Here is a 26,900-nt window from a genome sequence, read left to right on the forward strand (position 1 = left end):
CAGTGTGGCAATTCCTCAAGGATCTAGAACTAGAAATACCATTTGACCCAGCCATCCCATTACTGGGTATATACCCAAAGGATTATAAATCATGCAGCTATAAAGACACATGCACACTTATGTTTACTGTGGCACTATTCACAATAGCAAAGACTTGGAACCAACCCAAATGCCCATCAATGACAGACTGGATTAAGAAAATGTGGCACATATATACCATGGAATACTATACAGCCATAAAAAAGGATGTGTTTATGTTCTTTGCAGAGACATGGATGAAGCTGGAAACTATCATTCTCAGCAAACTATCACAAGAACAGAAAACCAAACACTGCATGTTCTCACTCATAATTGGGAGTTGAACAAGGAGAACACATGGACATAGGGAGGGGAATATCACACACCAGGGCCTGTCGGGGGATGGGGGACTAGGGAAGGAAGAGCATTAGGAGAAATACCTAATGTAGATGATGGGTAGATGGATGCAGCAAACCACCATGGCACGTGTACACTTATGTAACAAAACTGCATGTTCTGCACATGTACCTCAGAACTTATAATAATAATAAAAATCCTGTGGGATATAGCAAAAGCTTAAGAGGGAAGTTTCTAGTTAAAAGCACCTGCATCAATAAAGAGAAAAACTTCAAGTAAACAACCTAATGATCTTAAAGAACAAGAAAAGCAAGAGTAAGTCAACCTAAAATTAGTAGAAATAATAAAGTTTAGAGCAGAAATACATGAAATTGAAGGGAAGAAAAGACAAAAGATCAACAGAATAAAAAGTTGGTTTTTTTGAAAAGATAAAATTGACAAACCTTTAGCCAGACTAAGGAAAGAAGAGGGAAGATCCAATTAACTAAAGTCAGAGACAAAAAAGACTTTACAACTGATACCACAGAAATTGAAAGGTTAATTAGTGGCTGCTATGAGCAACTCTATGCCAATAAACTGGAAAATCTAGAAGAAATGGATAAATTCCTAGACATGTACAACCTACCAAGATTGAGCTAGGAAGAAATGCAAACCTGAACAGACCACCAAGCAGTAATGAGATTGAACCTGTAACTTAAAAATCCTCCAACAAAGAAAACCCTGAGACTTGATGGCTTCACTGCTCAATTCTGCCAAACATTTCAAGAACTAATACCAATCCTTCTGAAACTCTTATGAAAAATAGAGGAGAAGGGAATACCTCCAAACTCATCTACGAGGCCAGTATTACCCTGTTACCAAAACCAGACAAAGATACATCAAAAAAAGGAAACACAGGCCAATATCCCTGATAAATATTGATGCAAAAATCCTCAACAAAATACTAGCAAAGCAAATTCAGCAACACCTTAAAAAAGATCACTCATCATGACCAAGTGGGAGTCACCCCAGGAATGCAAGGATAGTTCAACATATGCAAATCAACGTATGTGATACATCGTATCAGCAGAATGAAGGACACAACCACATGAACATTTCAATTGATGCTGAAAAAGCACTTGATAAAATTCAACATCCCTTCAACATAAGAACCGTCAAAAACCTAGGTATAGAAGGAACATACTGGCCGGGCGCGGTGGCTCAAGCCTGTAATCCCAGCACTTTGGGAGGCCAAGGCGGGCGGATCACCATCCTGGCTAACACTGTGAAACCCCGTCTCTATTAAAAAATACAAAAAACTAGCCGGGCGAGGTGGCGGGCGCCTGTAGTCCCAGCTACTCGGGAGGCTGAGGCAGGAGAATGGCGCAAACCTGGGAGGCGGAGCTTGCAGTGAGCTGAGATCCGGCCACTGCACTCCAGCCCAGGCGATAGAGCGAGACTCCGTCTCAAAAAAAAAAAAAAAGGAACATACCTCAACATAATAAAAGCCATATGTGACAGACCCACAGCTGGTAACATACTGAATGGGGAAAAACTGAAGGCCTTTCCTCTAAGACCTGGAACATGACAAAGATGCCCACTTTCATCACTGTTATTTAACACAGTAGTTGGTGTCCTAGCTAGAGCAATCAGATAAGAGAAAAAAATAAAGAGCATCCGAATGGGAAAGAAAGAAGTCAAATTATCCTTGTTTGCAGATGATAGGATCGTATATTTGGCAAAACCTAAAGACTCCACCAAAAAAACTGTTAGAACTGATGAATTCAGTAAAGTTGCAGGATACAAAGTCAACATACAAAAATCAGTAGCATTTCTATATGCCAACAGTGAACAATCTGAAAAACAAATCAAGAAAGTAATCCCATTTAAAATAGCTACAAATAAAATACCTAAGAATAAACTTAACCAAAGAAGTGAGAGATCTCTACAATGAAAATTATAATACACTGATGCAAGAAATTGAAGAGGACCCAAAAATGGAAAGAAATTTCATGTTCATAGATTGGAAGAATCAATATTGTTAAAATGTCTATATTGTCCAAAGCAATCTGCAGAATCAATGCAACCCCTATCACAATACCAATGTCATTCTTCACAGAAATAGCAAAAACAGCCCTAAAACTTATATGGAATCACTAAAGTCCCACAATAGACAAAGCTATCCTGAGCTAAAGAACAAAATTGGAGGGAGCACGTTACCTGAGTTCAAATTATACTACAGTCATAGTAACCAAAACAGCATGTACTGACATAAAAACAGACACATAGACCAATGGAACAGAACAGAAAACCCAGAAAACAAATCCATGTATCTACAATGAACTCATTTTTGAGTGGTGCCAAGAATATGCATTAAATTGGAAAATCCAGAAGAAATGGATAAATTCCTAGACATGTACAACCTACCAAGATTGAGCCAGGAAGAAATGCAAACCTGAACAGACCGCTAAGCAGTAATGAAATTGAACCTGTAATTTAAAAATCCTCCAATGAAGAAAACCCTGAGACAGGGAAATGGACAGTCTCTTCAATAAACGATGCTGGGAAAACTGGATATCCATATGCAGAAGAATGAAACTAGACCCCTATCTCTTGCCATATTAAAAAACCGAAGTGGACTCAGGATTCAAGAGTTAAATCTAGACTTCAAACTATGAAACTACTAAAAAGGCACTGGAGAAACTCTCCAGGACGTTGGAGTGAGCAGATTTCTTGAGTAATCCCTAAAAGCATGGGCAACCGAAGCAAAAATTGACAAACGGGATCACATCAAGTTAAAAAGCTTCTGCACAGCAAAGGAAACAGAGACAGCCTGCAGCATGGGAGAAAATACTTGCAAAGTGCCCATCTGACAAGGGACTAGTAACTAGAATATATAAGGAGCTCAAACAACCATACAAGGAAAACATCTAATAATCCGATTAAAAGATAGGCAAAAGATCTGAATAGACATTTCTCAAAAAAAGACAACAGATAGGTAAATGAAAAGGCGCTCAACATCACTGATCAGAGAAATGCAAATGAAAACTATGATGAGATATGACCCCAGCCTAGTTAATACAGCTTTTATTCAAAAGATAGGCAATAATGAATGCTAGTGAGGATGTGGAGAAAAGGGAACCCCTGTACACTGTTGGTGGGAATGTAAGTTAGTACAGCCACTCTGGAGAACAGTTTCAAGGCTCCTCAAAACTAAAGATAGAGCTACCTACGATCCAGCAGTCCCACTGCTAGTTATGTACCCAGAAGAAAGAAAATCAGTCCAGCAGAGAAGGATCCACACTCCTGTGTTTATTGCAGCACTGTTCACAATAGCCAAGATTTGGGAGCAACCTGAGTGTCTATCAACAGATGAATGGATAAAGAAAATGCTGTGTATACACACAATGGTATACTAGTTAGCCATGAAAAAGAATGAGAACATGTCATTTGCAACAACATGGATGGAACTGGAGGGCACTATATTAGGTGAAATAAGCCAGGCACTGAAAGACAAACTTTGCATGTTCTCACTTATTTGTGGGAGATAAAGATTAAGTGAACCCGGGAGGCGGAGCTTGCAGTGAGCTGAGATCCGGCCACAGCACTCCAGCCTGGGTGACAGAGCGAGACTCCGTCTAAAAAAAAAAAAAAAAAAAAATAGAACTCGAGATAGAGTGAAAGGATGGTTACCAGAGGCTGGGAAGGGTAGTGGGGGTTGTGAGGGAAGTAGAGATGGTTAATGGAAATAACAAAAAAATAGAAAAATGAATAAGACCTTGTATTTGATAGCACAACAGGGTGACTATAGTCAATGATTTAATTATACACTTAAAAATAACTAAAAGAAGGCCAGGCATAGTGGCTCACACCTGTAATCTCAGCACTTTGGGAGGCCAAGGCATGTGGATCACTTAAGGCCAGGAGTTCGAGGCCAGCCTGGCCAACATGGTGAAACCCCTTCTCTACAAAAAATAGAAAAAATAGCTGGACATGGTGGCACACACCTGTAATCCCAGCTACTTGGGTGGCCGAGGCATGAGAATCACTCAAACCCAGGAGGTGGAGGTTTCAGTGAGCTGAGATCGCACCACTGCACTCCAGCCTGGATAACAGAGTGAGACTCTGTCTCTAACTAAATAAATTAAATAAAACGAAAAGAGTATAATGGGGTTGTTTGTAACACAAGGGATGAATGTTTGAGGTAGTAGATACCCCCGTTTACCTCGATGTGATTATTATGCACTGCGTGCCTACATCAGAATATCTCATGGACCCCATTAATCTACACACCTACTATGTACCCACAAAAATCAAAAAGAAAAAGAGCTTATAGGTGTACATTTTTCTGTTAGCACCACTTTTGTTGTGTTCCAGTAAGTTTGGGTACATTGTGTTTTCATCTTCATTTGCATTTAAGTATTTTCTCATTTCTCTTCTGATTTTTTTTTTTTTTTTAAGTTCTAGGTTACATGTGCAGGACAGGCAGGTTTGTTACATAGGTAAATGTGTGCCATGGTGGTTTGCTGCACCTGTCAACCCATCACCTAGGTATTAAGTCCTACATGCATTAACTATTTATTCTGATGCTCTCCCTCCCTCTGCCCCCCTTTTTCTTTGATTCATTGGTTAAGAGTATGTTGTTTCATTTCCATAAATTTGTTAATTTTTCCATTTTACTTCTATTGTTGATTTCTAACCTTATCCCATTATTGTTGGAGAAGATCCTTTGTATGACTGCATATCTTTTTGAGTATTTTGAGACTTAATTCATGGCCTGATCTCTCCTGGGAACATTTCCATGTGCACTTGGGATGAACATGCATGCTGTGGTCATGGGTCGAGTGTTCTCTGTATGTTGGTTAGATCTAGGTGGCTTATTGTGTTAAGTCCTCTATTCTGTAACTTACCTTCTGCCTGGTTGTTCTGTTTATTGTTTAGAGTATGGTATTTAAGTCTCTCACCATCATTGTAGAACTATTTCTCCCTTCAGTTCTGTAAATTTTTGCTTTGTATCTTTTGATCATCAGCCGTTAGATGCATAAATATTTATAATGGTTATTTGTAACATCTTCTTGCAGTGTCGAACCTTTGATTAGTATGCAGTGTCCTCTTTTGTCTCTTGTAACCTTCTTAGATTTATTATAAAACTATTTTTGGCTGATGTTAGTAGCCAGTCTGCTCTTACGGTTGCTATTTGCATGGAACATCTTTCTCCACCCTTTCCACCCTTTCACTTTCAATCTTTCTGTGTCTTTGGCTCTAACATGAGTCTCTAGTAGACAGCATGTAGCTGGATCATGTTTATCTGTTCTGCCAATGCCAATATTACCTTTTGATATGCAGACTTTAGATTTTCATAAAATTTAATTTGTCCATGTGCTTAGCCCCTATGATCCAGCAATCCCACTGCTAGTTGTATACCCAAAAAGAAAGAAAATCAGTCCAGCAGAGACAGATCCACACTCCTACATTTACTGCGGCACTGTTCACTGGAGCCTGTGCCCTTGATGTTATATTCAAGAAATCATCCTCAAATCCAATGTCCTTCTATTTTCTTCTACGCGTTTATACTGTTCTAGGTCTTACATTTAGACTTTTGATCCATTTTGAGTTAATTTTTGTATGCCCAACTTGATTCTTTTGCATGTAGATACTCAGTTTTCCCACCATCATTTGTTGAAAAGACTATACATGAACTTTTTGAATTTGCTTTTCTCACGTAATAGTATTTTCTAGAGACCACTACATATCACTTCGTGGGGTCCTTCCATATTCTTTTTTAGAGCCACCTCGTGTTTCATGGTTGGATGTGCCATGCTTTTTCAAACCCTCTCCTGTTTATGAGCATTTAGGTTGTTCTGGTATTGTGCAGTGATAAACAATGTTGCACAGTGTAGCCTTATACATATGTGTACTGTATTGTTGAAACAATGTTGCAAAGAATAAATTTGTATCTATGGATGTTCCTGTTGTTGGAGGTTTTATCTTCAGGGTAGATTCCTAGAAATGGGAGTGTTGGGCTGAAAGAGAAGCCCATAGTTTTGTTGGGTGTGACCAAATTTCCTGCAGAACGGTTGCACATTTGCACGCCCCCAGCAATGCATGAGCATGCCGTTTTTTCTACAGTTGTGCTGGCAGTGTGCTGTCACACTACTTTTTGCCGGGTCCATAGCTTTGTTTTCATCTGTTTTTCTGTAATTACGTTGAGTTTGAATGTTTTCCCTGTGTCTGAAAGTCATGTCTGTGTGTATTTGCAAATCGTCTCTCTTCTCATTTCCAGCTTCTTCTATTGGGTGTTTGGTTCTTGGTCTCTCAATCTTTAAGTCATTTATGTTGTGGGAACATTTGTCTGGACTCATGTGAATTGTCCCCCAGTTGGTCACTTGTCTTTGGCTTTGCTTATGGTGCTTTTTGCCATGAGAAATTTTGCATATTCATATCATCAAATTTATCATGCTTCTTTCTACTGCCTCTCGATTAAGGGCCACAGTTGAGAGGCTTTTCCTCCACTGAAGTTAAGGGGAATCCACTGTGTTTTCTTCTAGAAGTTTGGGGCCTTGTCTTCTGCATTTAGCTCCTTGTCCATTTGGAGTTTGCTCTTGTGCATGATCTAAGGTAATCTTGTCTTGGATGGTGGCCTGAGACCACTTCCTTAGAAGTTCACCCCACTGGCTGGAGCCTTCATGAGGCCCCTCTGGCCTCTAAGTGGAACATGGAGTGTTGGGTCACTGGGCAGGACAGGAGACGAGCAGAAGGCTGTGACTGAGAGGTGGCTGAGGGATGGGACGGCATGGCTTGCTCTAGAGGGTTTGAAGGGAGGGTGAGAAGTCAGGACCACTGCTGTCGAAAGCAGGGTTTGCAGGTAGGTTGGGTGGTGGGCGCAGGGGAGGAAGAGGCAAGGATGCTAGGACCCTCGCACTTGGGAGGATGCACTTTCTGTTTCTGACATGGATCAGGGTTGGGGCGAAGGAGTCCAGCTGGGGACATGTTATTTTGGAGGTGTTTGTGAGGCAGCCAGATGAGGCGAGTTGAAGGCAGTAAGACCCGCAGGTGGGAGCTCTGGAGAGAGAGTGCAGGCTGGCTCCCAGGCTAGGGGAAGTGTCAGTGTGTAAATGACGTGAGAGCCGGGGCTAGACAGGGCCTCCCGTAGCCTGGGTGGGTGGAAGGGCAGAGGGCGAGAGCTGTAGTGATGGCAGCTGTGGAGGCTGAGGGCAAGGAAGGCAAATCCAGGAGTGTGAGTGTCCTGCACCTCCACAGGGGTGATGGAGGAAGAACAAAGGACTCAGTGTTGAGCACTCCTGAGAGGTTTCGGAACTAGCCTTGACTTGGTGACATGGGGTTGTGAGTTTTATTCCACACATGTATGTGGGAGTCTGGGTCCTGGTGGCTCCCAGCCCCGTACATGGAGGCTGGGACCCTGCCTGAAACCTCTCAGGCACAAACACCCAGCTTGGCCCCACAGAGCTGGCCTGGGCCCCGGCAGGGGTCCGTGCTGCCTTGGCCCCATGGCAATAGAGCTGGGGGTTCCCGGGGATGCTGCTGCTGAAGGTGAGGTTTACAAACACTAGGCATGCATGTTTGAGGTGCAACAACCTCCACCAACCCATGGTGGTCACCAAGGGTCTTTGGGTTCCTGTGTGGACCATACTGGCTTGTCTGACTTGCCGTTACCCGGCGGAGATATGACTTGGAAAGACTTTAGGCCAGGAGCCCATCATTGTCCCGGAACCTGGGTTCAGCAGGGCAAGCTTTGGGGAGCACCGTCCAGACAGTGCCGTGGACACTGCATCTCAGGTCAGGACACAGCTCCCAGGGCCTGGCTGCTCTGCACGGGGAGGAGTGTGGGTCCTGAGTGGAGTGTCCCATGTATCATGCAGACAGTGATATAACCAGCAGGTGGGGTGGGGGTCTCGCTTGGCTCACAGGGTCTCAGGAGACTAGTAGGTGGGCTTCTCAGAGCACAGAGGGTGTGGGTGACCTAGATCTCCTGTTGTTGCTCAGAGACCCCCCAGGGAATCCTTGAAGATGGCAGTGACCACCTGGCTTCCTCTATAGAAACTCCCTGAACGGGAGGGATGGGCAAGACTGTTGAACTAAGCTTTTTAGGAAGAAAGCCATCAATTCCCCTGCTCTCACACAGGCTTGAGGAGGGCTAAGGAAAGTCACAGTTGAACACGTGCTCCCTCCACACCCACGTGCCAGATGCACACAGCCTGGCCCTTGTGGGCACTGGAGGGCACCCTACAGTCACAGAGGCAAACGAAGAAAGTAGAGCTCCAGCTGGATGAGGGCCATGGGGAAGGGGCACAGTGCTGGGCAAGTGTGTGCAGAGTCTGCATGGGATTTGACTGAGCAATCTGGAAGGCTTCCTGGAGGAGGAGGTATTGCTCAGGGTGAAATAGAGGTCTTGAAATTAGTACAACACATACCCCATTCTGGGGAACTTGGGGGCCCCTGGGGGAAGGACTCTGCTACCAAAAACATAGCACAGGTTGGGAGACAGAGCACCTATCTCAAGGCTTTTATCTGCTGTTTCATGAAACTGAAAATTTAAGTTTTTAATGTCACATAATATTTCATGAAGAATGGCTTTGGACTTTGGGGAAGGGGCTGGTAGGATCCCAGGGCCCCTTCCCTCGGCATCATCATTGCTTCCCCTCCATGTTCAAGTTCAGCATCTCTGCACCCCCTTGCCTGGCAAACCCCATCTTCCTCTCCAAAGCCAGACTTGGCTCCCTTTGCTCCAGTGAGTGGCCGGTGGCTGGGAGGCTGGGTCTGTGCTGTGTGGGGTGCCTCCGGTGTCTTAGGAGGAGTCTGTGTCCTGAGCAGAGGCAGGGGAAGGCAGGGCAGCCTGCTCGGAGGATGTGCCCGGCTATTCTGGGAGGCAGGCAGGCAGGAAGTGGCAGCTCCAGGTCCGGGTGTGAGGGCAGTAGCACAGGCTGTGGTCCCAGATGGCCACGGAGGTGTCAGCGTTTCACTCCCACCACGTCACACCACGTCCCTTTCCTCTGCTTTGTTCCTCCTCAGCTGTGAGCTGTCTGGGTCTGGGCCAGGAGACAGTCCTGGGATAGAGAAAGAAAAGAGGGGCTTCCGGGGGTGGGGAGCGGGGGCTGAGTGGCTGCCGGCTGAGCCAAGTGGACTGGGAGGCGTGGACAGGGAACCCTGGCGGGGCCGACCAATGGTGGTGTGATGTAGCCTGGCTTGGGAAATGCCCACAGAGGTGACAAGTGACAGCCGGGAGCAGACCCACTGCCAGGGCCGCCTCTCTCTTTATATGTGTTCTGGCATCTGACTTTGGTTTCCTGGTGTTTAAAGGCTAATTGGGATCAGTCGTGGTGCCTCAGGCCTGTCATTCCAGCTCATTGGGAGGCCAAGGTGGGAGGATTGCTTGAGCCTAGGAGTTCGAGACCGGCCTGGGCAACATAGCAAGACCCCATCTCTACAAAAAAATTAAAATATTAATACTAGCTGGGTGTGCTGGCATGCACCCGTGGTCCCAAATACTCGGGAGGCTGAGGTAGGAGCATCACTTGAGCCCAGGAGTGAAAGGTTGCAGAAGCTATGATCTTACCACTGCACTCCAGCCTGGGCGACAGAATGAGACCCTGTGTCCTAAATAAATAAATAAATAAATGAAGGTTTGTTGGACGTGGTGGCTCACGCCTGTAATCTCAGCATTTGGGGAGGCTGAGGCAAGTGGATTGCTTGAGGCCAGGAGTTTGAGACCAGCCTGACCAGCCTGGGCAACATGGTGAAACCCCGTCTCTACTAAAAGTACAAAAATTAGCTGGGCGTGGTGGCTCACATCTGTAGTCCCAGCTACTCTGGAGGCTGAGGTGGGAGGATCGCTTGAGCCCGGGGTGGAGGTTGCAGTGAGCTCAGATTGTGCCACTGCACTCCAGTCTGGGGGACAGAGCCAGGCCCTGTCTCAAACAAACAAACAAGGCTTATTGGGCTTCTCTGCTTCTGGGCAATGCCCGTGAAAGTGAAGCCACGCTGGTGGTGTTCTACCTTTCCATCCAGCTGAAGTCTCTGAGGCCCAGGCCAGGTGCTTCTCTGGTTAGCAGCAGGTTCTAGGCCAGAGCCTGCCTCCAGGTCCTGGGTAGGCTGGCACGTTCAGATGTCGCTCCTGGGCCTGGAGGCACTCCTGGGAGCGGCCTTCCTCCGATCGCAGTGTGAGCAACTCTCCCTGCCCATCACTCTGTTCCCACCACCCAGACCAGGCCATTCCTGGGGGCTTCTGCACATGCAGTTTTCTCTGCCTGCAGGGTCTGCCTCTAGCTCTCTACTCGATTCAGATCCCACACCAACTTCTGGGGCAGCCCTCTTGCCCTGCCTCTCCCCAAGACATCACCCTTTCTCTTTTCCGCATTGGTGGTGGTTTTATGTGTTCATTTACTGGTTTATTTTCTCTCTCCCTGTGTCTGTCATCTGTCGCTGCACCCCTGGGGCCCAGCGTGGTGCCAGGCACACACTACGTGCCTCCTGGGTCGGGGGCAGCAGGAACAAAAGCCAGGCATGGGATGTGGCTCTTGTGGGATGTGGCTTGGGTGTGGCTGTCACTGAAAAGGGGATGTGGGGTGGGGAAGGGGGCAGCCCCTACTGTTCCTGGTAGCAGGGCCAGAAGTGAGAGCCAGAGGTTGCCACTGGAGGGCTTCCTGGGGAGGCAACTGGTACCACCTGATTCCCCTTTCTGAATGCCCTCTCCCTCTCCCCAACCCCCATGGAGCCAGAACCAACTTGTCAGGCCCAGGAGCCCTTCAGGGTCAGTCTCTGCGTGGGTGGTAATATGGCTTAACCGAGTCCTGGTCAGTCTGTGGCCTGGGAGTCCACCCTCCATGACTGGTGGTTTGTGGCAGGCGACGGGTGAGTGGTCTCCATGCTCCTAGCTGCTGCGTAGAGGTGCCAACCTGCCCCTCCTGCCAGAGTTGGGCTCCTGTTGGGCGGGACTGAGGATACCGAGACAGAAATAAAACTGCTAAATGCATCTGTTGTTGAATAATTCAATGCCCCATGCCAGGCCTGTTGCAAAATTAGCCACTTCCTCCCTCCAGGCCCATGAGTGACTCCGGGATTTGGTGAAAGCCAGGCCTGGTGGAACTGTGGCCCGGAAGGTCCTCTGTGCCCTGGGAACCTCCACGCAGGAGCCCAGGGGAGCGGGTGCTTGGACGCATGCGGGCCCCTCAATCTGCCATGTGGAGCCTGGCCTGGCCTGCAGCCCCCTGTGCAGGGAGAAACTTGTGGTTTTCCCTGGTGGAGGGCACAGGTCAGAGTGGGCGTGGACAGGGCATGAGGAAGCAGTGCAGAGGAAGCACGAGCATTTGTCTCGGGTCAGCTGGAGAAAGGAAATGGGACCGCTTCCTGCAGGGCAGAGACGTCAGGGGCTGCACTGTCGGGCTCGGCATGCAAGATTGGCGTCTCATGCCAGGGTTGGGTGCCTCCTACATGCCAGGGCTTTCCATGGGCCGTGCACCCTCAGTCGAACAAGATTTGCACAAAACCTGAGTGCTCGGCCTGCCCAGTCCGTGACAATGAGAACTGCACATGCTCAGCCTTCCCTGGACTCAGGGCCCTATGGGTGCTGGAGCCAGGTCGGGAGGGGGCCGCAGGCTGCCCCTGCCTCTGCATCCTCCCATCGATGCCTGGGGCCACTGGGATTGGCAGAAAAGTGATGCCCCCAAGATGGGCAGCCAGGAGAACTGTCTGTCCCCCATCCCAGTATGCCCACCTCCCCCTCGGAATCCCCGTTTCCCCCTCATCCTTGCCCCCACACACCCGGATTTCCAATGGGACGCACAGCCACCTGGAATGACAGCCCCTCCCAGCCTTCCCTCAAGACAAGTGTGGCCACGACCGCGTGGGGCCAGCGGGCTGTGTGTGGAAGTGTCCCTCGGCGGCTTCTGGGGATGGGCAGCCCTGCCCTGAGGCCCTCTGGCCGCCTCTTGCTCTGTGAGTGGGGATGTCCATGCCTTGGGCCTGAGGCTGAGCTGGGCTGGGTCCCTGGGTGCCTGGGGCCACTCTCTGGTCCAGCCTGCTGTTACAGGGGATGCCTCAGGGCCACCACTGGTCATGGAGGCTGAGGGCACCTGCCTGCCTGCCTGGAGTTCAGGTAAACAACTGCAATGAGGAGGCACCCCCAGTTGTGGGGGCTGGCGTGTCCCGCTCCCCAAGGGGGTCTGTCCCCTTGGCGAGATCCTTGCTGTGTCAGCAGAGGGTTTTCCTGGCCCAGGGTCTTGGGGAGTAGATGATGGGGCTTTAGGAGCTCTGGCTCTGGGAAGGCAGTGGGCCCTGGAGCAGGAACCTTGGGAGGTCGGAGAGTTGGTGGCTCGGGAAGGAGGCTGCTCGTGCCCTGGCCTGCTCGTGCCCTGACCTGCTCGTGCCCTGGCCTGCTCGTGTCCTGACCTGCTCACTGGGAAGAGCCGTCCTCCCAGGAGAGAGCTCCCGAGGAGAGAGCTGTGATGCTGTGCTGTGCTCTGGGCTACCAGGTCTTATTTGGGGGTGAATCCTGACCCTGTGTGATGTGGGTGCAGGGACCCCACCAGGACCTTTGTCTTCTCCTGGCCATGTCATTGCACAACTCCAGGGGGCGTCACTCACCTGAGTGCTATTTGCTCTTCTTGGCTGTCCCCTGGTATGGCCATGCAGAGACTATCTCTAAGTGTCAGTTCTAGACTCAACTGGAAAGGTTTCATGACCTCAAGAGACCCGTGGGACCTGAGGGTGGGGCAGCTGTTTGCCCTGCGGATCAAAGGGGCGTGTCTGGGATGGGATCCACGTGCCCTGCCCTCAAAGTGCTGGGCAGTCCCCCAGAGCCGCAGAGCCTAGGGGGTCTTGGGCCCTCTTCCCCAGGGCATGGCCTAAGCACCTGCCGGCCTGAGGTCCCTGCTGGGCCCAAGGCACCCCTGTCCTGTGTAGGGTTCCGCAGACACCAGTCCACCACACTGGGGCCTATTGGGAGAGATGGCCACCCACTTGCTGTTGGGAGCCTCCATCACCAGAGCCTGGGGTTGTCCTAGCCACCCCAGCCGCTGCTTCTCTGCGTCTCTGCACTGGCCTCTCTCCTGAGTTCCGTCCATCCCTGTAGGTTGCATTCTTCTCTCTGGGCTCTGCACAGGCTGCGGTTCTCTCTGCCTGGATTGGGCCTCTACCTCTGAGAAACCCTCCCTGATTGCCCCTTCCAGTGGGCTGGGAGAGGGAGGAAGGTCAGGTGCAGAAAGAGAATTCACCTGCCCGGCTAAAGCCCCACCTGCCTGTTTCAAGGCCTCTGATGCCCCCCGGCCTGCCAGGTGTGTGCATGGGGCCTGTCCCATGCTGGTTCACCCAGCTGCTCAGAGAGGCAGGTGGCTCCCGGGCCCCACAGTGACACTGGGGGACTGTTTGTCTCCATCGGCAGCGGGTGGGGGGTGTGCAGGTGACTCCTGGTGGCCTGGTCAGCTTCCCCAACCTGAGCTGCCCTCAGCTCCTGGCTTGGCCCTCCACGGAGGGGAAGATGCCCCCCTCCCCTGCCATCGTCGCACCTTACCTCGCTGGCGGCCAAGGAGGCAGTGAGAAGAGCCGAGGGAGCTGCCTGGGGCACGTTGCCATGCAGGACCCTGGCCGCCTCCCCGCTTGCTCTTAGCCTGGTCATAGAGCCCGGCAGCATCTTGCCAGGTGTCTGTGGTCCCGGAGCCTGGGGCTGCCCCATCTCTGGAATACTGAGGTGTGGTTGGGGCTGATCTGAGGATGAACGTGGCTCAGGTTGCCGGGTGCCCTTGATGCATTCCCATGTCCCAGTGGAGAAACTGAGGCTCGAGGCCACACAGCAGCTCTGTTTCCAGGGACACCCTGTGTTCTCTGTAGTGGGCAGGAGGTTTCCCTATGTAGGAGACCAAGCTACAGCAAGAAAGACTTAGGCTAGATGTGAGGAGGGACTTTCTCAAGTAGGGATGAACCCTGGGGACCCACGCCCTCAGCTGCCAGTGGGTTGCGTTGACCTGGCTGCCTGCGGTTCCCGGGCACCTGAGACCTTCTCTGTCCTTCCGCACCTCGCCGCCTTCCCGAGTGGAGGTGCTCTGGGAGCTCTGCTGGCTTCCTCAAGTCTTTCTTGTTTTTTATGTTATGTTGTTTTAGATTTGAGGAGTACACATACTTGTTTGTTATGTGCATAATGGTGGGGTTTGGGCTTCTCGTGTGCCCATCAGCCGGGTATTGGACATGGCACTCAGAAGGTAATTTTTTCAACCCTCCCCCTCCCACCCACTCCACCTCCCCTTTGGAGTCCCAGAGTGACCTTTCTCCGTCTTTCCATCCAAGCCTCCCATCTGTCTAGCTTCCACTCGTGAGTGAGAACGTGCCGTGTTTGGTTTCCTGTTTCTGTTAGTTCGCTTAGGATCCTGGTCTCCAGATCCATCCATGTTGCTGCAAAGGACGTGGTTTCATTCACTTCTCAGAGGCTTTAAAGCCCGCCCTGTGTGTTGGGGGTGGGGAGGCCTGGCCACCCCTCCACGTCCCCGAGGCCCCTGCTGCCCGGCAAGACCACCACCCTCTGCTCCAGGACAGTGCCACCGCCATCAGTGGGGGTGAGGGACAAGGCTCCTGGGACCAAGCCATGCCCAGGCAGAGCCTCGCCATTTCTGGGGTGGGGGGTGCGCAGGTGCATCTGGTCCACCCAGCCCCTCCCCACCCTGGGCAGGCCTCTCACAGAGACAAGACGAGTGTCCTAGGGTAGATAGGGACACGTCCATGGGGTCACTTCAGTTTGTCCTCCCGGCGCCTTCTAAATATACTCTCTGTGGGTGTCTTATCACAGCCCGGGGAGCCCGGCTTTGTGTGGCCGGCCCCGGGAGCAGAGAGCCCCGTCCCCAGCAGCCCTCGGCCCTGGCGGGCTTGTGCCTCTGCCTGGCCACCTGCACCCTCCAGGCCCCAGGAGAAGCTCATGCCTTTCCTGCTTGCACCCCAGAGCCTGGCCACCCCCGTCCTCTGCTGAGGCCCTGGCCACCTCTGTGTGTGCCATGGCTGCAGTGACAGCTTTGACCCCAGGGGCCGGGCATCCCACTGCTCTCCTCACTGAGCCCCTGGGCCTATCTGCCCACCCCCAGGCCAGGGCTCCTGCTGGAATCTCCCTCTGGAAGGTCAGGCTGCCCAGATGCCACCACTCCAGGCTTGCTTCTGGGTTGTAGTTTTCAGGGTGCTTCGAGGTGCAGTGGGTACCTGTGATGCTGTCGGGCAGACCTGGAGTCCAGTTCTCGCCAACTGCTCAGTGCTGTGTGACTCGAGGCAGGTCCCTTAACCTCTCTGAGCTTTCTCTTGTCCTGTGAATGAGGGATGGGTCGACTTCTCAGGCTTCTCATGAAGTTTAGAGTTGACAGGAGGAAGTGGACTTTACATGGCTCAATCCCAGCCTCCCTCACGCCTGGGACCACTGACCCACTGTGCTTCTTGGGAGGCGACGATAGAGCCTGTTTGTAAAGGGGATGTGGCTACCCGCTCTGGGGACACACGTTCCTGTTTGAATTCTCAATCTCTGGGCTCAAAATTGGCCCCCAGAAAGCCTTTGAGAAGGACAGGGAGCCAGACATGACCAATTTGGTTGCCCTCAGCTTGATGTTTACATGCCATCGTTGGGTGCTCCTGATCATGCAGCGGGTCCCATGAAACCAACACCCAGGTGCAGACACCCACGTCATCCTGCCAGAGCCCTGGGTTCTCAGCAGTACTGTGTGCCGGGGTCCTCATGCTACAGCCAGCACCTGATTTTGTCAATAAAGTTTTATCAGGACACAGCCATGCCCGGCTGAATATTGCCACAGAGGCCACCTGCCCCACCACACCTAGGACATTTCCTCTCTGGCCCAGAGGTGTGCCAGGCCTGCACTGGGCTCTTCTGGTAGGAAGGGACATTGTTCTGACCCTCCCGCCCCAATCTCTCCCCCACCTCGCCCTGACTTCCCGGTGGTGCCTCTGGGAAGCTTCCTAGCAGCCTGAGGCTCCCCCAGCACCTGTCCCTGTAGTGCCTCTGAAGGGCTTTGATGTGACACTCAGGATGGTGCGGCAGGGGCCTCGAGCGTGGCTGTGTTCGCCCCCAGGCTGCTCTTGGAAAGGAGGGATCAGGGCCAGGCTCCAGGCTCTGCACTGAGGTGTGGTCGAGGGCCCTGCGCGTCAGGGAATGAGTTGGGAATGAGCCCTCAGTAGCTGCTAGGCGGGGCCAGCCCTCATCCCCACTGCACAACCTGAGCATCCAGGAGCCCTGTGCTCAGTTGAACCCAGCAGTCCCTGGCTGGGTTCCTCAGCAGTCCCTCAGCAGAACCCAACACCCTGCAGGGCTGTTGAAAAGGGAACGCACACTTGTCGCCTCTTGGTGCGGGGGCATCCAGGTTCCTGGTGATGAGGATGGGGTGAGATGCACCTGATGGATCTCCAGGGACAGCTCCTGGGACACCCTGGAGGGCTCTGGTGGGAGACCTGGCTTTCTGTCTGCACCGAAGGGGACTCAGGGCTGAGAAGCCCTGGGACAGGTTGGATTTGGGGCGTGTTCCCCACCCCACGCGTGTTGAGTCCCGGCTGCGTCAGTGTCTGGCCTGTGGCGCCTCACCTCTCTGGCAGGACTCAGGCAGAATGGAAGTAAAGGTAGGACCTTGTCCCAGGACGTCCAGGCATGTGGTGTGGCAGCCAGGTGGGTTGGGAGGGTTTCCCCCGGCAGGATCCCCACCTCCTGCACCTGTCCTGAGTTGGTCTTCTAGGGGCAGCCCCTAAGACGCTGCTCCTTCAGGGAAGAGAGACTGGTTTGGCCAGTGGGAGCATGTGCCTGCATGTCCTGCCTGCTCACACCTGCCTGCTGTTGGCCATGCGTGCACCCGCAGCTCACGTCAAAGCCCACCCCAGGAGACTCCCAGTGACCTGTCAACCTGTGCTGTTGGCATGCAGCCTGGGGGTGAGGGGGTTGCAGAACGCTGCTTCAGTACCATGTCCTGCTCAAAGGCCACTCGGGGGCTAGGCTGAGCCTGTGGTGTGGGGCAGGATAGGAAGGAAAAGAACAGAGCCTGAGGAGCCTAATCTCACTTCCAGATTCACTCTGGAGGCCTGCATGGAGGAGGCAGCACTGAGACTTCATTCACCGAGCTGCAGGGTTTACCCTAAACATTCATTCACACCAGCAGTCATCCAGTAAACACTTCACAGACGTGCATCCCAAGCCTGGCACTGGGCTTCAGAGGGCATGCAGCTGGTGGGCCCCTGCCTGGGGAGCCCCTGCTCTGGTCGGGGAGGCAGTGGTGGCAATGACTGCTTGGTGGTCCATGAACTGGTACAAGCCAGAGCCAGAGGCCTCCTGAGGGGCCCCACAGTTGGGGTACAGGCCCGGTGGCCCCACAGTTTGGGTACAGGCCCGGTGGCCCTGGCAGGAGGACCAGCCTGTGGGGAGGTACTGCAGGCAGAGGAGCTCTGTGGGGGCCCAGCCGAAAGCTGGCAGGGAGGGACCTGTTTCTTGGGGTTCCCAGTCCAGATCTGTTTTGGGAAAAGTGTCAGCTGAAACCCCAAGAGGCTGGGGACAGCCTCAGTCTTCCTGCGGGACACAGGTTTAATCTCCGGATGGCTCCTTGACAGGCGGGCTGGCGGCTGTGTCTAATGGGGGCAGCAGGACACTTGCGGCTTCCGGAGACAATGAGGGCAGAAATCTGCACCGAGTCACCCATTGTTGTGTCCTTTGGGCTGTGGATCACGTTGCCTTCAAGAACATTTGAAAGAAATGAGACTCAGCTGCTGTGGAACAAGTTGCAGTTAAAGAGTTCAAAACAGCGTGAGGCATGGGGTGGCCACGGGAGCTCTGGGCCAAGAAGGCCCGGCCAGGTGGGGGAGGCGTCCGTGCACCCAGAGCTGGACCGGGGGGCCCAGGCTGTGGGTCTGTGAAGCGGGTGTGGGATCACATCCACGCCTCTTCTGTGGGTTGTGCTCTGTTGTGGCTGCCAAGGGAGAGGCTTCCAAGGCCCTGCTAGCCAGCTGGGACGTGTGGACAACGGCAGACAGGGTGCTCTGTGGGGGCCTGAGAGGCAATGGTTGGGGGCAGCTGTTGCCTTTCTGGTGAGAAGTGCTGGTCCCTGAGGGGCTGGGGTGCTAGGGAGCCTCATGGACCTACTCCTGACGTGGCAGCTGCCTGCTGAAGATGGCCCAGCCGGGTCCCGCCTGTGCTGGGAGTTGTTACCCCCAGCCCCCTTCTCTCCAACACAACAGGGTTTGGGTGATGCTCTGTGGGCTGAATGGTGAGGGAGATGTCCCTGTCCTGACACCAGTGTGCATGGATGCCACCCTCGTTTTAAAAGAATTTTTGCAGATGCAATTCCATGAAGGATCTGGAGGTGAGAGGATGAAAAGGAAACTCTGAGTTTTGAGTACATTTTGAATTATGTTTTAAAAATGAAGACATGAGGCTGGGCATGGTGGCTCATCCTGTAATCCCAGCGCTTTCGGAGACCAGGGTGGGAGGATCGCTTGAGCCCAGGAAATTGAGGCTGCAGCGAGCCAGGATCATACCACTGTCCTCTAGCCTGGGCGACAGAACAAGACCCTGTCTCAAAACGAAACAAAACAAAACAAAAAAAGCTAATACATGTTTTTGACCAATACCTAATTCGGCTGTTTAAGAATTCAAAATCTACCAATAATGATCATAAGTAATGTATTAAATACTTATCATATGTCATAGGACACCAGGTGGTGGCCCCCAAGACTGGTTTCCATCCCTGAAAGCTGCAAATGTGACCTGACATAGAAAAAACCCCTTTCCAGCTGAGGTTGAGGGTCTGGAGAGGCGTGATTGCATCCCCAAGTCTAGTGACACTTGTCCTCCTAAAAGACAGGACAGATTCAACAGAGGAGGATCCGGCCACGTGCTGCACAGCACGAGAGTGAGGCCGCCACACACCCAGGACACAGGAGCCCGCAGAGGCTGGAAGGTTGAAAAGGGCCCTGTCGCTCCCAGCCCTACCCGGGATGGCGCGTGGCCTGGTTATGGCATTCCTGCCTCAGGACCATGGCACCGAGTGGTGGGGCCGGGGGCCCTGGAGTCAGCCAGTCTGGGTGCCTCCCATGCTGTGTCTGAGCCCAGCGTCCCCATCGGTTGGTAGTACCTCCTGGTCCCAGTCCAGGGGGCTTCCGGGGGGCAGCCTGGGACCAGACGTGCCTCACCAGGGCTTCTGTCTCCTCACCAGGACTTCCATGATGTGACACCTTCCATGATGTGACGTGGGGTTCAGAGGTGGGAACCTGTGCCCAGTGTCCAGCCCAGTGTGGGGCCCTCTGTCTGGGCCAGGACTCACCCCTTTGGGAGGGGTCAGGAGATGCCTGGCCCAGGCTCCACCCATGCAGAGCCAGGAAGCAGGTGAGCCTGTGGGTAACCTTGGTGACCCCCAAACCCTGCTGAGGCTGCCCGCTGACAGCCACTGGTGAGGGGGGTGACCAGCTGGTTACTTTTTTACTGAGGTGCAGATTCAGCCCTGGGGAACAGCCCTGGCAGGCCCTGAGACCTCTGCCCTGGGCCTCCGCATCCCAGGGCTCTGAGCTCAGCTGCCCTGGAGCCGGCAGCCACATCAGGGATGGAGACCTGCTGGTGGCCAGTGAGCGAGCAGGGGAAGCCTGTCCTCTCCAGCCCCCGTTGTTTCCTTCCCGGGGCACGTGGGTTTTGGAGGCATTTGGAGTCTTCCAGGATGTGGTTTGGGGTTTAAGCATCAATATTTAATCTCTCGAGGTTACACATCGAGGCCCTGTCCTGCCTTCGTTCGGCTTTACGTTCGCTTAACCCATTATCTGCTTATCAGCCTGGCGAGGTCCTTTCCCCAGTAGGGGTCTTTGAACATTGCTCGACCTCGTTCACCAGCCACGTGAAACATTTTGAACCTTCTGATGCGTGCTCTATGAATGTTGTTTACTGTTTCCTTTAAAAAGTGCTTTTTTTTTTTTTATTGTGATAAAATACACATAACACAAAATTTACCATCTTAACTCTTTGTAAGGTTACAGTTCAGTGGCATTAGGTCCATTTACATGGTTGTGCAACCATCACCACCATCCACCCCAAAACTTCTCTCCCAAACTGAAACTCTGCACCCATGAAATTCCACTCCCTCTCCCCGGCCTGCTGTCCTGCTCTCCGCGACCATGGATCCGTCCTCCCCGTGTCCACAGATCCCCTATCCCCCGGTCCCGCTGTCTGCCTCCCTGTGACGGTGGATTTGGCTGCTCCAGGTGCCTCCCGAGTGGAGCCCTGCGGCCTTTGCGCTTCTGTGGCTGGCGCTGTGCGTGGTGCGGTGTGCTCAAGGCGCCTCTGTGCTCACGTCCTTCCATGCATGATGCTTTCAGACTGACAAAACTCTTCAAGTATTAACGTAATTTTTAATGTTTACAGATTCAAGAAATTAAGCATACGGACACGGGAGTGCAAAGTTCTATGAAACGCTCCAGGGGTTATGCGCCCCGGAGTTTCAGCGTCGACCCTGGGTGAGCTCCACGGTGCAGTGGCTTCGAGCGGGAGTTCTAAGGGCGCCCCTCGAGCTGCCCACGTGTCTTTGCATGTGAAGTAGGCGGCTGTCTTTCAGGTTTCTCAGCTTTATTGGGAAACATCTCAGGGTTATAAAACGCCCTGCATGGGTTAACGAGGCTGTCACTCACTGTGTATGGGGCCTGTCCCCGAGTGGGCACAGAGGGCCAGAGTCCCAGCATGGCCCCTGCCTGGACTGGATTTGCACCTGGATCAATCAGGCCCATTTAGGGGCACTGCTCAGGGGGCCCTAGTGTGTGCGACAGGGCAGGTCATGGAGTCTCCAGCCTTCAACTCGCTTTAGCCCCAGGCCATCTGAGCCGTGGAGCCCACCCAGGCCCACTGCCTGCACCCCGGGGGAACCCTCCCGCAGCGTCTCGGGCCGTGACCCTGGTAGGATTCCTGCACGTTCCTGTGTTCCCGGGCACCCGGGGCTGAGATGCTGGAATGATGTTGGATAATTCACCAGGTGCCCTCGGGGCTGGCGCTCGCCGTCACTGCTCCTGAGGCCAATTTGCTGCCAAGGAGAACAAGTAAGGGATTGTTTCCTGGGGCGTGGGGGGCTGCCCACTCATGCAGCGCCCCCCGCATGAACCACGCTGTCCTGGGAGCTCAGGTGGGACAGCGTTCAGGGGACCACATGACCTGGGGGGGTCGATGTCTTCTCCCTTCCACCCCTTCGCTAGCCTGCCCTGCTTCCCACTCCGTGTCCAGAACACGCATAGGATTCATCCTTTCCCAGGGCCTCGGTTTCCCGGCTCTGCAGAGTGGGGGACTGCGACTGTCTGGCCTTGGAGCTGAGGCAGAGGGGGTGGCGGGTGGCTCTGCAGAGGCAGGAGGGTGCACAGGCACCCCAGGCCCTGAGTGCCTCAAGGGCAGGGACCCCAGCTCGGCACCTGTGAGGTTCCCAGCTCCGCCTGAGACAAGAATAGATAAAGCGGTAAATAAGATAAAACTCTTTTTATCTGGAGTAGATAAAAGTAACCTTTGTCATATAATTCCTTCTGAGGCTAGCACGGTGTATCAAAATATCGGAAGAATCATTTAGCCTTCAGAATATGGCAAGGCTGACAGCCAGCCTGGCCCGTGGGCACCTGTCCCCACCATCTGCCTGGCCTGCGGGGGAACATTTCTCAGCCCCTACTGGCTCCCAGCCCTGGGCCTGGCGCCCCGTCTTCTGACTCAGCCGCGATTCCACTGCACGAGACTTTCCCAGGCACCTCTGCCCAGGCGGTTGGGGTGAACGTCCACTTGGGTGCACACTCTGGGGGGGCTAGTCCAGGACCACCCACGTGCAGTCTTCCCTGGTCAGATCCTGTATTCCCCCGCAAGGCCCAGTCGAGAATCTTCCCGCTGCAGTAACTCCACATACCTGAGTCCACTGTGTCTCCCGAGCACAGGACATGGGCAGGAGAAGCCCCTGCACTGGAATCCGTGCCATGAAGCCCAGGCGCTTGGTGTTGGCAGCCAGTCACCAAGCTTCCAAGCCCTTACTCGCGGCCTGTGAGTGAGTGCCCACTCTGCACATGGTGCTAACCAGCATCCATCATGGCTTTTTTAAAATTTTTATCTTTTTGAGATGGAGTCTCGCTCTGTCGCCCAGGCTGGAGTGCGGTGGCACGATCTAGGCTCCCTGCAACCTCCACCTCCCTGGTTCAAGCAGTCCCCCTGCCTCAGCCTCCCGAGTAGCTGGGGTTACAGGCGCAAACCACCACCCACGCCCAGCTAATTTTTTCATATTTTTAGTAGAGCCGGGGTTTCACCATGTTGGCCAGACTGGTCTCGAACTCCTGTCCTCAGGCAATCCTCCCGCCTCGACCTCCCAAAGTGCTGGGATTATAGGCATGAGTCACTGCGCCCAGCCCCATCACTGCTTTCTATGCCGTGGCCGAGGTCACCAACTGCCACTGTGATGGCCGGCTGTCGCCCAAACAGCACAAGAATCGATAAGCCGTGATGGCAGATGCAGAAGGCAGCATCGCCTGTGGTCTTTTAGAAGAGTGGCCGTGAAGTGGGGCTATCTCAGCTTCCACGTTGCAGGTACCCATCACGGTGCCCCTGTGAAGGGCAGAGAGGCTGCGGGCGATTCTGTTCGCTCGCCTCTGCCACGGAGGAAGTTTACAGTTTTTTTTTTTTTTCTTAAAAGTTTAGAGCTTTCAACCTGGGCCTGGAGGCTGCAGGGTCAGCAGATCTGGGTCCTGCCCATGGCCCCCTTCCCTCCCCAGGCCCCCGTTTGCTCATCTGAGAGTGGGGGGAGTGCAGCGCCTTCTGTGCAGGATCACTGAGGGACTGGGGCAGTGGCGTGGATTCGGGCGCGTGACTCAGACATGGCTATCACTTGGCTGAACAGTGGCCCCTGAGGTGTCCCTGTCCTTGTCCTGTGAACAAGTTAGGTTGTGTGGCCAAAGGAGCTTTGCAGGGTGACTGAGGGATGGCTCGTGAGAGGGGAGGTTGTCCTGAGTCACCTGGGTGGGCCCTCACTGTGATTGTGAGGGTTCTTCTAAGAGAAGCAGGAGGATCTGAGTTGGAGGAGGAGGCGGGAGGATGGAAGCCGAGCTCTGCGATGGGGAAGCTGCCGTGCCCCCCTCACTGCAGCCCTGTCCCTGCTCACGCGCACCGAGACCAGAGCCCGGCAGTCTCTCACACTGAGGGCCAAGGGGACCCAGGGCCCAGCCTCCAGGAACCCCAGCCATGCCGGGTCGGGGAACCAGGCTGCAGTCCTTTGTCTCCTCCTCAGTTTACCCCAATTGTGACCTCAGAAGCCCTTGGAGCCTCAGTTTCCCTACCTGGAGCATGTGTTTGATGATCGCGTGGCAGTGACGTCATAGTCGAGCAGGGTCTCGTGGGGGTCTGTGTTGCTGTCTGCAAAGCACTGGCTGAGCCGGTGGTCAGTGAGCAGGGGTGTGGGTACCGGGCAGGGGCCTGCAACCCCCAGGAGCACTTCCTGTTGCTGGACAGAGAGCAACTTAGTGGATCCTCCCCAGGGCCCCTGGTGGGTGGTGGGTTTTGCCACATCTTTGCAGGAGTCAGCACTGGGAGCTTTTGGCTTATCCAAGGCCTCAGGGTGAAGTCGACGCTCGCTCCTGACTCCCTGCTGGACGTCGGGTGACACTTCTCTCCACAGCCTGGGAAGAAGCACTTGTGGGCCGCCTTCTTTGTGTTGATGAGGAAACTGAGGCAGGGGAGCTGCCTGGGGCACCAGTGGGCGCTGCATCTCCATGTGCAGATGGTGCCCTGGCCCTCTCTGCACCCCGTGGGCCTGGGGAGCAGGCAGGTGGCATCTTCTGCCCCGGGCAGCCGTGCTCTGCTTCCTCGTGGCTGAGCCAGGCTGTGTCTAATCTCACTTCCCTGCTCACTGCAAATCAAAACAAACAGACGTCCAGGAGGATTAAGTGTGGCGGTCATGGCAGAGGGAGCCCTGGTGGGGTGAGAGAGCCAACAGTTGTACCAACAAGGGGCAGAGACCCAGCCCTGCCTTGGGGGCTGCGGAGTATGGGGCCAGGGCCGGCAGCTTGGCGCAAAGGCTCTTCTAAGAACCTGGAGGGAATCCTGCTCCGGCAGTGGGCAGCATGCTCTGTGCAAGTTGGGCCAGTCTGAGCCCATTTCCAGTGCCCAGAATGGTGCCCAATGCAGATGGGCACTCACCCTTCCAACCAATCTTTGCTTGTATCCCCATGAGACCCACAGAGTCACCCCATGGAGGGCTCCCCACAGGGTTGGCCCAGAGGCTCCAGCTGTGTCTGTTGAACTAATTACTCTGTACCCACCCACCCCATGCCAGCACTGTGTGGATTTTGGTCCCAGAGACAGATGAGGGCAGGAGTGGTCAGGAGCACCCAGAGGCAGCCTGGCAAGGCCGGGGCATCCTGTCCAAGCTGGCCAGGAAGAGTCCTCAGAGCCAAAGCAGTGTGGAGGGTGGGGGTGCAGAGAGGGTCCCTGGTTGGAAGCACCACATTGGCAAATGCCAGGCAGCTTATGCAGCCAGAGCTTCGGGCTGGCGGGGGTCGGGGAGACTGAGGCCCAGGGAAAGGCAGGGCTGAATGCCAGCCTTCCAGGTGCTCCTGGAACCACATGGGTGATCAGACTTGTGCTTTGGGTTGAATGTCCCAGTGGGGGAGTAACCTCAGGGAGCAGAGGAAGGGTCATGGTGAAGGGGATGAAGCAGCAGCATTGGGGCTTAGAGATTAGATGAAGGAAGTCCCACGGGACTGATCGCCTACTGTGCACCAGGCCGCATCCTGGGCGTGGACTGCAGCCCACAGCCCCACTCTTGGGGAGCTCATGGTCTAGGGGGTGGACAACAGACTCTGGTCCCAGTGGTGATACTTGAGTATAAAGGACACAGTTGGGGTGTTGTGGGGGCCAGGGTCAGACATCAGAGCTGGCCTCTGCCCGTGAGACAGGGCCCATTGGTAGGACCCTGAAGCTGGGCTTTTAGGCTGGGCAGCAGCAGGTGCACGGGCCCTGAGGTGGGCTGGGCCAGGCATAGTCAGGACTGGCAACAAGGGCCGGGAGGAGCTGGGGTGGTCTGGAGCCATTGCGGTGTAATACTGGGGTATGACATTGAGGGTTCACTGACTGGCTGGGTATGTGGGCTGGGGACGCCAAGGGTAGAGGTGGGCACCGTGGTCAGGGGGAGATGAGGATGGATGGGCAGGGTACAGATGGGCTGGCTGGGGTCAGCTCTGCAGGTAGAGCTGACCAGTGTGGGAGGGACGGGGCACTGGTGAGGCAGGTGGCTGAGGAAATGGTAGCTGCAGGTTTTGGCCCCAGTGCCAGCAGTGGGACTATGGCTATAGGGAGGGGGGAACCCAGGAAGGGGGCCTGAGCAGGGTTGTTGGTTGAATGAGCTATCAAGGGCCTTTGGGTAGGGCTGCCAGAGGCCAGGAAAGGATTGCCCTGCCCAAAGGAGCTTGCTGGGGAGGGGGGTGCAGAGCCCCCCCACCTCCCCCAGAAACTTCTGTGCAGTGGGAGGATGAGCCAAGGCAGGCTGTGCTGGGAGGTAGCCCGTTTGTTGTGGGCTCCGGGGGCCTGGGGAGGGTGGGCTGGGCTGTACACATCCGGACAGGTGGAAGGGGATAGGCTCCGCGTGGGGCTGAGTTCTGGAGGCTGGGTGAGAGGCAATGCAGGGGGCCTTCTGGCTGCCCTGCCATGGGTTAGAAGCCACTTGGGATGGCAGGATCTCAGGGAGTGGAGGGGGCCTGGGGCACCCTATGCCAGGCGGAAGATCTATGCCAGGGCCCTCAGGGTCTGTGTGTGGCTTTCTCTGTGTCTCTCTGGGCCCTCGGGGCTGTGTGGCCACTTCCCGGCTCTCCTGTCGCTGAGGATCCATGGGGGTCCTTGGAGTCTCCGGAGCCCACGGGAATCTCCCCAGAGGCGGGAGGAAGGCCGGGCGGGCCCTGGAGGGTACGTTTGCAGAGGCAGCAGCCTCTTATCTTTATGGTTCCCTGGATCAGAGTGGGCCGCCCGTCTGTTCTCTGCGAGCCCACAGGCACAGAACGTTTGCCCCAGGGTGGGGCTCTGTGCACCTTCCTTTTCATGAGTTCTGTGGCTCGGCCTCCGGGCCTTGGGGAGGAGGAAGTGAAACTGGAGGAGAGCCGCCCACAGCCTGCAGCCTGGAGACTCCTCTGGGAAGCAGATACTTGGTGCAGGTATCAGGACCCCCACCTGGCGGGCTGGCTTCTGTGCTGTGACCACCAGCACCCCTGCCCTGGGCCCTGAACTCCTGGACAGGGGGCTGTTGACTGCTCTCTGGAAGTGATTTGTAAAATCAGCTTTGCGGAGACGTGATTACGTGCCGCAGTTCGCTTATGGAAAGTAGGCCCCCTGTGGCTCTAGGACGTTTGGAATTGTGTAGCCATCACCACCATCCACATCCAGAATGTTTAATGACCCCAAAAGAAAACCCCATGCCCATAGCAGTCCCACCCTGGGGCAGCCACCAGCCTGCTTTCTGTTTCTGTGGCTCTGACTGTCCAAGGCGTAGCCACACTGCAGGCGGTCAGCAGGTGGTCACCTGTCTGTGTCTGGCCTTGGC

General features: G+C 54.0%; 1 protein-coding gene across 2 annotated transcripts in view; it reads left to right on the top strand.

The window, feature by feature from the left end:
- Positions 1-26,900, top strand: part of KCNQ1 (potassium channel, voltage gated KQT-like subfamily Q, member 1) — a 407,135-nt gene that overhangs the window by 62,661 nt on the left and 317,574 nt on the right. The window contains exon 2 of one of the 2 annotated variants that reach the window (XM_011930101.1): positions 20,732-20,823. The exons of the other annotated variant lie outside the window; for it this stretch is intronic. Within the exon in view, the coding sequence (XP_011785491.1) occupies positions 20,732-20,823 (92 nt within the window). The remainder of the gene's footprint in view (positions 1-20,731; positions 20,824-26,900) is intronic. 2 annotated transcript variants of the gene reach the window in all.

This window comes from Colobus angolensis, unplaced genomic scaffold (assembly GCF_000951035.1).
Source record: "Colobus angolensis palliatus isolate OR3802 unplaced genomic scaffold, Cang.pa_1.0 Scaffold84, whole genome shotgun sequence".
NCBI lineage: Eukaryota > Metazoa > Chordata > Mammalia > Primates > Cercopithecidae > Colobus > Colobus angolensis.